Raw genomic sequence first — 13145 nt, 5'->3', positions numbered from 1 at the left:
ACGACAGATGGCCGAGAGATGGCCGAGAGATGCCCGAGCTACACCCGAGATGTGACCGAGATAGGTGCTGTACAAGCTGATCGACGAGTGCCTCGACTCGCGCAACCCCGAGGAGCTCGACGCGCTCAAGAGCAAGGACTACTCCAAGGTGAAGGACCCACCCTCCCCTACCCCACGGTACCCGAACCCACCCTCCCCTACTCCACGGTACCCGAACCCACCCTCCCCTACCCCACAGTACCCGAACCCACCCTCCCCTACCCCACGGCACCCGAACCCACCCTCCCCTACCCCACGGTACCCGAACCCACCCTCCCCTACCCCACGGTACCCGAACCCACCCCCAAGGTCAAGGACCCGTCCATGCTTCGCTTCCTCATCGACTTGCGCGGCGAGGAGGTCGACAACAAGCAGATGCGCGACGACCTCATCACGCTGCTCATCGCGGGGCACGAGACCACCCTTGATTCACCCTTGATGCTCACCCTTCATTCACCCTTCATTCACTCTTCATTCATCGATAGGCACGAGACGACGGCCGCGGTCCTCACCTGGCTCACCTACGCCCTCTCGCAGCACCCGGAGGCGCTCAGGCGTGTGCAGGACGAGATCGACACCGTGGTCGGCGACCGCTACGCCACCGTCGACGACATCAAGCGCATGCCCGAGGTGCAAAAGGTGATTGCAGAGACACTGCGCATGTGGCCCGCGCCGCCCCTCTTCATCCGGTGTGCCACCGAGGCGCACCAGTGGCCCGCCGCTCCGCTGCATCTCCCCATCTCTCCCCAGATCTCCTCAAATCTCCCCATAGGCGGACCAGTGGCCCGAGGGTGGAACGGGCGTCGAGGGCGGCTTCGCGCTCGCTCGCGCGAACGACCTCTTCATCTCGACGTACAACATGGGCCGCTCGCCCCAGCTGTGGGAGGAGCCGGACGTCTTCGACCCGCAGCGGTGGGACCGGCCGTTCGACAACCCAGACGTCAAGGGGTGGGCGGGCTACGACCCCGCCAAGCGCACCGGCGTCGACACCTAGACGCGGAACACGTAGTCTTGTCTCCCGACTAGCGCTCGAGAGGACACGGACTCCGCTGTGTTCGCAGCCCCTCGTATCCACGCGGTGCTCTAAGAGCACTGCACAACACCCTCTTCCCGCCCTGATGTCGGCGTCTTCACGCGTCAGGCTTCGACCCCAAGACGGGCAAGATGAAGCCCGAGGGAGGGCTGTGGGTCGCAAACCTCGAGATCGCGTCTGACCACGCCATGATCCCCTTCGGCGCGGGGGAGCGCAAGTGCGTGGGCGACCAGTTCGCGCTCCTCGAGGCGGCGGTCTCGGTCGTCATGCTGCTGCGCCGCTTCGAGTTTGATCTCGAGATGCCCGACGGGCCGGTGAACCCCGCGAAGCTCGACCCAGACAACCCGGACAAGTCGATCGGCACGGTCGGCATGGTCTCGGCGGCGACCATACACACCGCCACCGGCCTCTTCTGCCGCGTCAAGGAGCGCTTCCCGGGCAGGACGGACTTGCCGCCGCGGCAAGACCCCAACCTCCAGGCGCCCGAGCCAGAGGGGCCTGCCTTGGGGGAGCCCGCGCTCGTACCGTAGATTAGAGTGTCCCCCCTGCATTGTGTGTGCGCGGCCCCTCCGACACCCGAGTCACTCACACCTCTGGAGAGTGATTCTCGACAGCCTGTAGCCCGCGCGCGGCGCTCGAGGCTACACGCGCGCGCACTGCACGGGGAGCGCTTGTCTTCCACGGCACCGCGGCCTCGCTTCCCAGGCATCTGCATGTCTGCGCATGTACCCCCCCCCCCCCACACACCTCCGCCCTTGCGCGCGGCTGAGTCGGGGTCTCGCGGCGCCATTTTGTTGTACTGTGCGCGACGTGTTTTTTCTGTGCCTCCTCAGTCTGTGGTAGAGAGAAGAGAGGTACCCGCGCGTGCGGGCGTGGCCAAGCCGCCCAAAGCTCTTACACACCACAGCCGTGTACTGCGTACAGAGAGACGGCTTTTACCGTGTGTGCCAGGTGTGCACAGTACGTGTACATACGGTCCCCCCACGCCCCCTCCAGGGCCAGTCAGGGCACAGGCCACAGCACTCAGCAGCAAGAGCGAAAAGACTAAAGAGGGGGTGCTGGCCCCCCCCCGGCGCCCCCGCATCAAATCAAGAGGGAGGTGTTGTGCGACGCCGTTCCTCGCTCTGACGGAGGGCTCTGGAGTCCTTGAAGTCCGCCAACGCGGTCTGGGCAGCTGGTTCGAAGGGAAGAGCTGGACGCGAAGGAGTATCCTTTTCTGGAGGCCATCGTGCCTGCAGCGTCGCACAGCAACGCGGGATAGTCGAGGAGATCTGGGTCAACGTCGGGACCGAAGCGCTGCTGCTCCCGCCGCCGCTTGACCCGTGGAGTTGACCTCCGCTGCCTCGTGCTACTCGCGCGGCGACCAGTCGCGACGAGAATCACAAGAAGAAGCGCCACGGCCGCCGCGCACGCGACCAACTGCGCGTGCGATCGCTGAGGGGCGCGCACTGCACGGCCGCCCTGGCCGTCCCGTGCGTCCGCAAGCCGTGGCTTCCTCGCCGGCGCCAACCTCTCTGGGTGAGACGCCCCGTCCGCGCCCGCCACCTGCGAGGTCGCATCGTCGTGCCCCACGACGAGAAGTACGCAGTCCCCGGGCGGCACGGTCGCATGCGAGAGCTCATGTTGCGGCCTCCGCCGGCGAGAAAAGGCGAAACGCGCCCACGCGCCCGCCTGAAGGTCGCTCGTCCCGCCCTCATCAAAGATAGACGCTTGCGCAAGCGGACGCGTTCGAAGCGCGTGCCACGGGATCTCGGCCGTCGCCGGGCGCTCGTCGTGGTTGATCAGCAGCAGCACCGCCGACACTCCGTCCGTGGAGCGGCGCACCCATCTCGCACCCTACCTGGTTTCCTTTCCGTGTTTCCTGCTCGTTTCCCTACAACACCCTCTAGTTTCCTCGGGAAACCCCGGGGAAACTCCGTGGAATTCGTCATTTTGGGGGGGCTCTGAGCCGTGTCTGAGGCTGTTTTGCTTTTGGGGCCAAAATCGGCAAAATACCGGGTATTTTGCGGGTATACTGGAAAACCCCGGTATACCTGGAAAATACCTGGGTATCGTGCCGATTTCCTCAATTTTGCCCCAGATTTTGCCCCAGGCCAGCTCTCAGACTCAGGGAAACTCGCGAGTTTCCCGAGGGAAACTCGAGAGAAACAGAATGGAGCACCAAACACCCTCTGGTTTCCCTGGAAACTTCCGGAAACGCAAAGTGCTGGGGACCCTCTGGTTTCCCTCTGGGTTGCCGGAAACCCTCGGAAAGGCCAAATTTCAACCCCGCTCGCGCCGAGCGAGGTGAGTGGATACAAAACAAACAGGACGAGGATGACAGGGTCCCCACCTGCATCATTGGTGCCCGCGCCGCCTCTTCTGCGGACGGGCCCACCACCCTTCACGTACGGATCATGTAGTCCCCACACTCGCTGTCGTGGGATTGCTTGTCGTGTGCGAAGGCGTGTTTTGTTGTTTCGATCTTGCAGCACTTGGAGTGCAGTTAGTTGCCGCACGCCCAGGACCGGGGAGCTCAGAAGCGCACCCAGATCCCAGTTGGCCGGACGATTGGGATCGGGTTGCGGGCAAGAGAGCCCTAGCCCCGGGGGTGCGCGGTCGCAGGGCCATAACACGTCTCCGAGGGATGGTTCCGTGTACCGGGTGTTACCCCTTAACTGCAGAACGCACCCTCTTCCTCGACCGTGGGGGGGTGCGCGTTCGCAGGGCCATAACACGGGTCTCCGAGGGTTAGCTCTGCGCTCCGGGGTTCCCCCAGCGGCGGAATTTTTCCCTCGCGTAGCTGCGGAACGCCCCGGCAGTGTACGGTTTTCTTTTCGCGACATGTGCATATGCGCGTCCAGTCCTCTATCACGCTCCGCCTGCTCTCGCCCCTCCTCGCCGCCGGCGCCTCGCGCTCGCGTCCGCCCCTCCGCGTCGCCTCGCGCGCGTGCCGCTCAGCCGTGGCCGCGTCGGTCGCGGTTCCGCTGCCTCCGCCCGAATCGCCTCCTGCTCCTCCGCCTCCCTCTCCTGGCCGCCAACACCGGCAGGGCACGCTGCCGCCGCCGCCGCCGTTTGCGTACGCCTCGCTGGCGCGCAGTCTCGCCGCCGTCGAAGCGGAGCCCGCACGGCTCGGCAAGGAGGCTCTGATGCGACGGCTGCTGGATGAGGCTTGGGGAGGAGAGGAGCAGCTGCTGGCGTGCGTCGCGCTGACGACGCTGCAACTCGCGCCGGGCGGCCGGCCCGTCAAGCTCGGGCTCGGCAAGGCGCTCCTCCTCGACGCCATCGCCCACGCCGCGGCGCGACATCGGCCCGACACCGCGCCGGAGGAGCACGGCGGCAGCGCGCAGTACGGCGGCGGCGCGCGGCCAGAAGCGCTCGCCGCTCGGCTCAAGGAGCTCGGCGACATCGGTGCGCGGGTCTAGATGCAACGGGGAGGTGGCACGGGCCGCTCACCCCACCCCACCCTTGGCTCCACCAATCGGCGACGTGTCACGCCAAAGCGACCGTGTATACTCGCTCGCTGGTGGCCCGCGCGAGGCGGCGCTGCTCCGTCTCCGCTAGGTACGCTCGCCGCCGAGGCGCTGGCCGAGGCGCGCGGGTCGGACACGCGGTGGGAGGCGCCGCCCGCGAGCGGCGCTGTCGGCGTCTCCGAGGTGCTGCGCACGCTGAGGGTGGTGCAGGAGGCGGCGGGCGCCGGCTCACAGGCAAGGAAGACGGAGCTGCTCGGCGCGCTGTGAACAGCGTCTCTTCACACCTGCAGCTGTGAACAGGCGAGGAAGACGGAGCTGCTCTCCGAGCTTCTCTCACGGCTGTCGCTCGGCGAGGCGCAGCTGCTCCTGCGGATGATCGCGGGGAAGCAGCGGACCGGGTTGGGCGACAAGTCGCTCCGGGCGGCCCTCGCGCAGGCGGCGCTGCGCCAAGCGCTGCCCGGACACGACGAGAGCGATCTCGGCCGCGAGATTGCAGCGGCGAGCGCAGAGGCGGCGGCGGCCGCCGCCGAGGCGCTAGGCGGCGGGCCTCCGGCGCGGCTGGCGTCGGCGCTGCGTGCCGCGCGCGAGGCATGCGCGGAGGGAGGCGGCGGGTGCGACGAGGCGGAGGCGGCGAAGCTGTCCGAGGAGATCAAGGAGGCCGCCGGCTCTGCTGTGCGGAAGCGGTCGAGCGCAGAGGCCAAGGCGCGAGCTGCGCTCAAGCGGCTCGGCACGCTGCGCGCGCAGCAGCGGCGGGCGGCGGTCGAGCGGGTGCAGGAGACGTTCCAAGTGCGCCCCTGCTACCCACCCCTACCCCCCACCCCTACCCCCCACCCCTACCCCCCACCCCTACCCCCCAGGTGCGCCCCTGCTACCACGCCCTCGTCGCCGACCTCTGCCGCCGCGGCATCTTCGGGCTGGCGCCGGGTGTGGTGCAGCCGGGCGTGCCTGTCCAGCCGATGGCTGCTGCTGCGGTGACGTCGGTGGAGGAGGTGATCTCGCGCATGGGGGGCTCGCCCTTCCTCGCAGAGGTCAAGTACGACGGAGAGCGGTGCCAGCTGCACTGGGTCCCAGCGAGTCCGCAAGCCGCGGGGGACGGCGGAGCGGCCGCCGGCGCCGTGCGCATCTTCGCACGGTCGATGGACGAGATGACTGCGCGCTTCCCGGACGTGGCCGACGCTCTCGCCGCCGCGATGCCGCCGGGCGCCCCCGCCGCGGTGCTCGACGCGGAGGTTTGCGCGTACGACCGCGCGGCGGCGCGGCCCCTCCCCTTCCAGACGCTCGCGGCGCGGCCACGCAAGGCTCCGACCGCGGAGCAGCAAGCCGCGCTGCCGGTGTGCATCTATGTCTTTGACGTGCTCTCGGCCAACGGAGCGTCGCTGCTGCACAAGCCGCTGCCGGCGCGGCGCGCGGCGCTGCGCGCTCTGCTCACCCCGGTGGCGGGGCGTGTGGAGCTGGCACAGGGCGAGGAGGGGTCAACGGCGGAGGAGCTCGAGGCGGCGCTGGTTGCGGCGGCCGAGATGGAGGCGGAGGGGCTGATGGTCAAGTCGCTCGCGGACGACGCCGAGTCTGGGTACGCGCCGGGCAAGCGGTCCTTCGCGTGGCTCAAGCTCAAGCGAGACTACATCGACGGGCTCGCCGACTCGTTCGACCTCGTCCCCGTCGGTGCCTACGCCGGGACCGGCAAGCGCTCGGGCGGCTACGGAGCGTTTCTGCTCGCCTGCAGGGTTGCTGCGCCGGGCGCGGCGCGCTACCAGCCCGTCTGCAAGGTCGGCACCGGCTTCTCCGACGACGACCTCGCGACCTTCAGCGCCCTCTTCGAGCGCGGCGGCGCCGCCGCCCCGCGCGGCGACGGCGGGCCGCCCACGTGGCTCGACCTGCCCGCGTCGCTGCCGCCACACTACGAGCCCGACTACTGGCTGGCCACGCCGGCGCCTCCCGCGGTGTGGGAGGTGCGCGCTGCGGCGCTCTCGCTCTCGCCAACCTTCCTCGCGGCGGCGGGGCTGCTGCCCGAGGAGCCGGCCAAGGGCCTCGCGCTCCGGTTCCCGCGCTTTGTGCGCGCGCGGCCCGACAAGGCGCCAGGGCAGGCGACGAGCGGCGCGGAGCTCGCCGAGGCCTTCCGGGCGCAGCCCGAGTTTGCGAGCTTGCGGGCGGAGGGATAGTACCCTGCCAGCAATTGATCAGTACTCTTTTGCAAAACTGAGTCGGGGTGCCCTAGAGCCGTACTGCAGAGGGGCGGCTCGGCCTTGCCCTTGGCGCTTGGGCATGGAGGGGGCGCATGGTCGGGCGCCCGCTTCCGCGGGCGCTGGGCCTGGGGCGCTTCGGCCCCCTTTCATCATTCATGAAGCCCCCCCTCCGGCTCTGTCCGCTGGCTGTGTGTCTTGTGAGCCTGTTTGTGTCTGTGTGTCGCTCGTGCGTGTCGTCATCATCTGTCTAGCGTCCACCCATACCGCGTTGGTGTCCAGTCCGAGGAACCGGGAGCCTGGCTGTTCTTCACCTTTCTACCTAACCTAACCTAGAGAGTGGACCTGAGCAACGATATGACTTGGCGGCAAATAATCGCAGTGGACGTCAGAAGAGTCGTCCTTGCGCGAGGAGAGCTCGATAAACTCGAGGGGCCAAAATATGCCGCGAGGAGGGCAGAGCTGCGCCGAGCAGGGAGAGCAAGGGAGCGGCAGGCGGCGGCACCGTCGCAGGACGAGGCAGAGGAGAGCGACGCGACAGAGCTCAGAGGAAGAAGCGACAAGAGAGAGAACGACGAGAGTGGGACGACCGAGGGGCGGCATGAAGGTTGCAGCGAGAGTCGGCGAGAGACTGCGAGGAGAGATAGGAAGAGGCGGACGCCCAAGGGTGGGCGACGGCTAGCGCATCACACCCCTCTCCCTGTGTGGTGGCGGCGTGCCGTTCCCTTGGCTTGTGTGTTTTTCTTTTTTCACCTTCGCCGTCCTCGTCATCACGTCCGAGAGATTTTCGAAAACCAACAAGGAGCAAGCGCTCGCTCGCGCTTCGCACACCCGCTTTCATCCGCTTTGCCGCTTGCGGGTTCGAGTCGCGGGCCAGCCCGCTTGCGGATTGCTTTAATGAGTAGTTAAGAATAGCACAAAAAGAAAAACGGCGAAGCTTCCGGGAGTTTGCTGCTGCGGGGTTGCACAGCTCGCGACGAGCAGCCGCGCACGAGAGCCGCCACAATATGCTGCTGCTGACCTGCTTCGCCGTTCACCTCGAGCCGCGCCTCGCCACTCGTGCCCACGCAGCGCCGCTGTTCGACCCGCTCGGTCTGGAGCAGGTGCAGCCGACCGCGCAGGCTCACCACCAGCTGGTGCCTGCTGGCGGTGCCATGGTGGCGGCGCTGGCGGCGGCACGGCCAGAGGCCGCGCTCGCAAAGGGCGGCGAGTACGGCATCTTCGAGGGGCGCATCGTCTCGCTTGCCCACCCCGCCGTCATGGCGATGATGTACGCGGCGACCGCCTGGGCCGCGTTCACCGGTTACCAGTGGAGGCAGCTTCGTGAGATCGGCAACCAGATCACGGAGCTCAAGGACAGGAAGAAGAAGCATGAATCGCAGCTGAAGGTGCTGGCCGACGGAGAGGCCGAGGCCGCACCTCCCGCCCTCACTGCTGAGCTCGCCTCGCTGACGTCCCAAATCGACGAGCTCACCACGACCCGCAAGGAGCTGGCCTCGAGCGATCTCCGCGCCAAGCACTACCAGGTTGGCTCCGTGATCCTTGGGCTGGGCACCGCCTTTGCGATTGAGGGGCCCGTCAACACCTTTCTGCGCGCGCAAAAGCTCTTCCCAGGCGCGCTCCCTGCAGATGCGAGGCTCTGACCTCGTGTCTGCTAGCCCGTGCTCAAACCGCACCACGCGCACCCACCGCCTCACGAAGGCATAACGCTCTCTTCACGGCGCCGCCCCCTCGGCTTGCACCGCGCAGGCCCGCACCTCTACGCCGGCGCCGGTGTGGTTGTCTGCTGGGCGATGGCGGCGTCGCTCGTGCCGCTGATGTCCAAGGGCAAGGACGCGGCCCGCACGGCGCACATCGCCTTCAACGTGCTCGCGCTCGGCCTCTTCACGTGGCAGCTGCCCACCGGCTGGGACATCACTCTCAAGGTGATCAAGTTCACAAAGTTCCCGTAGAGGAGGCAGCAGGCAGGGAGAGCCGACCCTCGGCCCCTCGCCCACGACCCCTCTTAGCTGTGGCCACTTGCCCGCGCGCGCTCCTGCCACGCGTTGCGTTGGTGTGTCGACGCCCGGACGGCGGGCAGTCCGCACCCTCGCCTCGCAGCGCGCGTATTATGTTTTATGTGTCGCACACACGCAAGCGTCACCGAACCGCGAACGCAGCCGCGTGGACCGGGAGTCGGATCCTCTTGCGTCTTGCTCGCTCTCTTGGTGCTCGGATCCTCATGCATGTGTCATTGTCGATTGTCGTGGCTCGTCGTGTGTTGAGCACACTGCACCCTGGGCATCGAGCTCTTTGGGCCATTACTTGTTTCCTCAGGGGGGGGGCCAACGGGACCGCGCACACGCAGTCGCAGAGACGAATCCCCAAAAAGGTCCCCAGCTCAACAGCGTGGACTCGAAGCGTGGACATGGACGATGGAGTGTGACCCCGGACACCCCCCCCCCCCCTCTTCCCCGCAACACACACACAAACTCTCCACACCGCGCGGCTAGTCCTGATCTCGCGCGTGGCTAGTCCCCCTGGACTGACCTCGCTACGCGGTGGTTCTGGTTGGCGTACAGATCTGGTCGCCACCGCCCGCTGGCTCGAAGTCACGCTCTCGGCCGCTGTCTGCCCGGCCGCGCGGCCGCCACGGCCCGCCCGCCCGCTCTTGGGAAGTGCACGTGTGCACCTTGCGGCGTGCGCAGGCAGTTTGAGCCTCGTGCATGTCGTCGACGATCAGGCAGTTTGAGCCTCGTGCACTCGACCCGCGAGGCCGGCTGCGAGCACATATTCGCCTCGCTCTGCAGCAGAAAGAACTTAAACGAAAAAAGAATCGCGCGGCACGCCTGGCGACCTGCTCGTCCTCCTCGGCGCCCCAATGGAGAACCCACACACCTCGGGAGGCCAGCCGGTGCCGATGGCCGGCGAGATGTTTGTGCTGAGCCGTCGCGGGCTCGCCTTCACCGCCAGCAGCGGCAGCCGCAAGTTTCAGGCCGGTGGCCAGCTGTTCCTCTCGCCACTGCGCATCGTCTTTGTGGCGCGCGATCTTCCGTCCCGCGGCGGCGGTTTTCCCCGCGCTGACCCCTCCCCCCCCCGCGCGGCTCAGGCAGAGGAGTCGTCCGGGAGCGGGCTGCTGGGTACCCTCTTTGGCGCGTCCAAGGCCAACGTGCTGGCCTTCGACCTGCCGCTCGCGACCCTCGAGAGAGAGAGCTTCAACCAGCCCATCTTTGGCGCAAACAACCTCACGGGCGTCAGCCCTCCGCTCCCGGGCTCGGCCTGCGACGGAGCCGACATTCACTGGTGCCTCTCCTTCCAAGACGGCGGCGTCGGCACCTTCCTCCCCATCTTTTTCGGCCTGCTCGCCGAGATGCGCTCACGCCTCGAGGCTGAGCGGAGCGGTGCGGCCGGTGCGGCGGCCGGCGGGTCCACAGACGTGCCGACGGCATTCGCAGTCGCGGTGCCTGAGACGGCGGTGGCCGAGGTGGTGAGGGCGGCGTATGTGGACCCTTCGGACCCGACCAAGCTGTACGTCGAGGCAGCTGGCCCGCGCGCGAGGAGGGGCGGCCACTTTCGCGAGTAAGGTGTCGTGGCAAGCCTCGATAACGCCCCAGGCCTCCAGGGCTTTGGATCGGCCGGGGCAGGGGCTGGGCGTGTTGTACTCTCTGGGTGGCCTGCCGGGCCGACACCGCGGAAATCTCGTGCGTCGTGTGAGCTCGTGTGTGACAAAGTTTACTGTCAGATGGCTAGCCAGATGTGCTCGACGCGATGCTGTAATTGGACGGTTACTTTAGCGGCAGCTGTGTCGTGCGGCCCGCGGCGGTGCCGCTGGCCGCGGGTGCCCCGGTGGCGGGGGGCGGGGTACGGCTTACGGCTTTAGAGCTGTTTCACACACATTAACTTTTTGGGCCTTTAACACAGTTGAGCTACGCTAGTGTTGGCTGAAATCCTTAACGTTGTTCAAGTGTTCACCCCAGCCCATGCTGTTACTGTTTGTTACTGTTGTTACTGTTGTTCAGCGGTCAGCGGCAAGCAGAAATTGCCGAAAAACCCCGGGGTATTAGAACCCCAAACGATACCTTGGGTTTTCCCGGGCATTTTCGTGCGGCAAACACACACGGTGGATGTGATGAGGATATGTGAGACGAACATATGATAGATGTGAGCATGTGGAGCGGCCGCACACTCTGCTCGGTACCGCGTACCGGCGCCCCTGCACACCTAAGCTCACGGCCGACCCCCCCCCCCCAGCAGCAGAGCTCTGGCGCTGGGGGGGTCGGGACCCCCCCCAGCAGGAGCGCTCTGCCTGTGGGGGGTGCTGGCGCAGCTGTAAGTAGCAATGTAGCATGCGTTCCACTTCCAGTGGCGAGAATTTATGGTCGGCACCAAAATCAGTGGTCTCACCGGCGGGCCCTCCTACTGCCAGCCGGCCGGTGCGGGGCACGCCAGCCTCTCTTCTACGCCTCTCGTGCCTCGCGGCGCCTCTGCTTCAAGGTACAAGGAGGGAAGATACGGCGCTCGCAGCCCATCATACGCCATGGCACAGCGGAGAGCACAGCGGGCTGTACAAGTCCATTAGATAGCGCTCAATATCGTCGCATGCTCGTCGTTGGTGATATCCGCGCGAGGTCATGCGCCAAAGGCCAGCAATCACTCGGTGATGAGACTACTGATGAAGGCGCGACGCTCTGGCACCGAGTGTTGCTCGGCGCTGCGACACCTAATTAGAGTGGTAGTACAAAAGAGAAAGACCCACAAGTCTTTAGTAACACGCCAGCACTCGACACGACGAAGGTGTATTGGGCTCGAAGGCGCGGTGAACACAACCGCCTCGAGCGTACCACTCGTACCGCTCACACGAGCGCGCGGGGGGGGGGGGGGGGGGGGGCAAAAAAACCGGAACTGGGCCCGGGGGCCCCCTCCTGCTGGGGGGGGAAAAACCCCCCCCCCTAGCAGCAGGGATGAGCTTAGAAGTGCAGGGGGGGTACCGAGCAGTGTGCGGCCGCTCATGTGACATCATCCTCACCCGCACTTGGACACCGATCTCGAGCGTCGGCACCAGCTTTTCAGTGGCAGAGTCACCGCCGCACCAGGAGCCAATCGCTACTTTTCTCAGGGAAGGAATGGAGGAATGATGAGTAGCGCGCGCGCGTCGATGCTCTCCTGCCGCTTGATGCCCTGCGAGGGGCTGTCTAGGAAGTGTCTAGGAAGTGTCTAGGAAGTGTCTAGGACACCTCGTCACTGAAAAGCTGGAAAAGCAGTATACCCGGCTTTATATCAGGTCGGGTGGGCCGCCTTCCAGTGGTCGGCGAGGCCGTGTGGCCAGTGCCCCGGCCCTGCGGCGCCGCCTTAGTGAGTGAGTGCTCGCTTACCCTCCCGCCACACACTAAATCGGCATCCGTGTGTCCAAGACCTGGCGAAGCGCCGAAGCCTCCTGCACGAGAAGGAACTAAGTCAACCTAAATGAAATGTTGCCCGAGCCGTTGCCTACCTCGCTCCATGTTTGAGCTGTGCTGCTCTGCGGCTCTTCCTATCCGTATGTGCCGCAACAACAGTGACTCCGCCGTGTGGACTCCAGAGAGAAGGTTGTGAGAGCACCTCTGACTCATATACATGCGTCAATGAGCTTGCCTGCGGCGAGGGCGGTCGAGTGCTAGCACACGGAGCCAAGTGCCTCGCCGCCCCCTCGCAGTGGAAAGAAAAGGCTGTATCTATGGCACAGCATCGTGCACGTCCTCCCCTCGACGTGAACGCGCGACATGCACATGCACATGCACATGCACATGCACCATGCACATGCACATATGTGTGCGGCGGATCCTCGGCGAACCACTCGAGTGAGACTGTGTCTATCGTACCGAGCGCGCGCTCACCCCTTCCACACACACGATGAGCACGACCCCGCCCTCTCTCGCAGACGAGGGGGGGGAGGGGGGGGGGGGGGGGAAGTTCCTACCCAAAGCGAGATCCCAAACCCCTGGCCCTGAACTGATCCTCTACTCGATGCATCCGATCGTGCCAATTCCACCGCCAACATAGCGCAGGTTCGCGCCCTCGGCGCCGTCGCCGTAATAGGGCACAAAGAAAGGGCGATCGCCGACGGTCACCGCGCCGGAAAAGACATCTCGGTCGTTCCGAACGCTGTTCCAGTCGATGCCGTCTGTGGCGGTGGGGGTTGCCATGTCAATGCACAATGGTTGTAAGTTGAGAGTCTCCGCGTGCAAAACTCCCACGTGGTCAGCGCGGGCCGGCGCGAAAAAGATCCATGGCCCGACCGCAGTCGCGCCAGAGAACAAGTACAAAATCCCTTCGGAAGACCGGGATTTAATGGATGGAGCCAAGGGAATCCGACTGAACGTGTTTGTGTCCGTGTCCAGCATGCCGATGGGCGTCTCGAGGTTTGCAGGCGCAAAGAAAACCTTGCCTTCAAACGAAGCCGCCCCCCAGTAACCTAGTCTCGCC

The 13145-nt window shown here is 65.9% G+C and overlaps 4 protein-coding genes across 4 annotated transcripts in view; all 4 read left to right on the top strand.

The window, feature by feature from the left end:
• EMIHUDRAFT_463287 (hypothetical protein) overlaps window positions 1–1955 on the top strand; it is a gene marked incomplete at its 5' end in the record, with an annotated part of 3961 nt that extends 2006 nt beyond the window's left edge. The window contains 4 exons of the mRNA XM_005779596.1: window positions 65–177; window positions 525–678; window positions 812–1021; window positions 1195–1955. Of these exons, the coding sequence (XP_005779653.1) occupies window positions 65–177; window positions 525–678; window positions 812–1021; window positions 1195–1602 (885 nt within the window). The 3' untranslated portion in view covers window positions 1603–1955. The remainder of the gene's footprint in view (window positions 1–64; window positions 178–524; window positions 679–811; window positions 1022–1194) is intronic.
• Window positions 1956–6059: 4104 nt separating this feature from the next.
• On the top strand, window positions 6060–6683 carry EMIHUDRAFT_64377 (putative DNA ligase; the record flags this gene model as incomplete). The annotated part of the gene is made up of 1 exon (XM_005779595.1): window positions 6060–6683. One exon carries the CDS (start codon window positions 6060–6062, stop codon window positions 6681–6683), a length of 624 nt encoding a protein of 207 aa, XP_005779652.1.
• Window positions 6684–7678: 995 nt separating this feature from the next.
• EMIHUDRAFT_415582 (hypothetical protein) lies at window positions 7679–9019 on the top strand. The gene is made up of 2 exons (XM_005779594.1): window positions 7679–8318; window positions 8454–9019. The coding sequence occupies exons 1-2, from the start codon at window positions 7712–7714 to the stop codon at window positions 8654–8656; spliced, it is 810 nt and encodes a 269-aa protein (XP_005779651.1). The 5' UTR covers window positions 7679–7711; the 3' UTR covers window positions 8657–9019.
• A 545-nt stretch (window positions 9020–9564) lies between these two features.
• Window positions 9565–10574, top strand: EMIHUDRAFT_434991 (hypothetical protein; the record flags this gene model as incomplete). The annotated part of the gene is made up of 2 exons (XM_005779593.1): window positions 9565–9723; window positions 9793–10574. The coding sequence occupies 2 exons, from the start codon at window positions 9565–9567 to the stop codon at window positions 10264–10266; spliced, it is 633 nt and encodes a 210-aa protein (XP_005779650.1). The 3' UTR covers window positions 10267–10574.
• Between the last annotated feature and the right edge of the window lie 2571 nt (window positions 10575–13145).

This window comes from Emiliania huxleyi (assembly GCF_000372725.1).
Source record: "Emiliania huxleyi CCMP1516 unplaced genomic scaffold EMIHUscaffold_23, whole genome shotgun sequence".
Classification (NCBI taxonomy): Eukaryota; Haptophyta; order Isochrysidales; family Noelaerhabdaceae; genus Emiliania; species Emiliania huxleyi.
The sequence above is the reverse complement of the archived record's forward strand: the minus strand, read 5'-3'. Positions and strand labels throughout refer to the sequence as shown.

Coding starts and splice junctions, on each gene's coding strand:
- EMIHUDRAFT_415582 (XM_005779594.1), top strand. CDS start 7,712: ATGCTGCTGCTGACCTGCTTCGCCGTTCACCTCGAGCCGCGCCTCGCC. Junction 8,319..8,453: donor CGCGCAAAAGCTCTTCCCAG/GCGCGCTCCCTG, acceptor TGCACCGCGCAG/GCCCGCACCTCTACGCCGGC.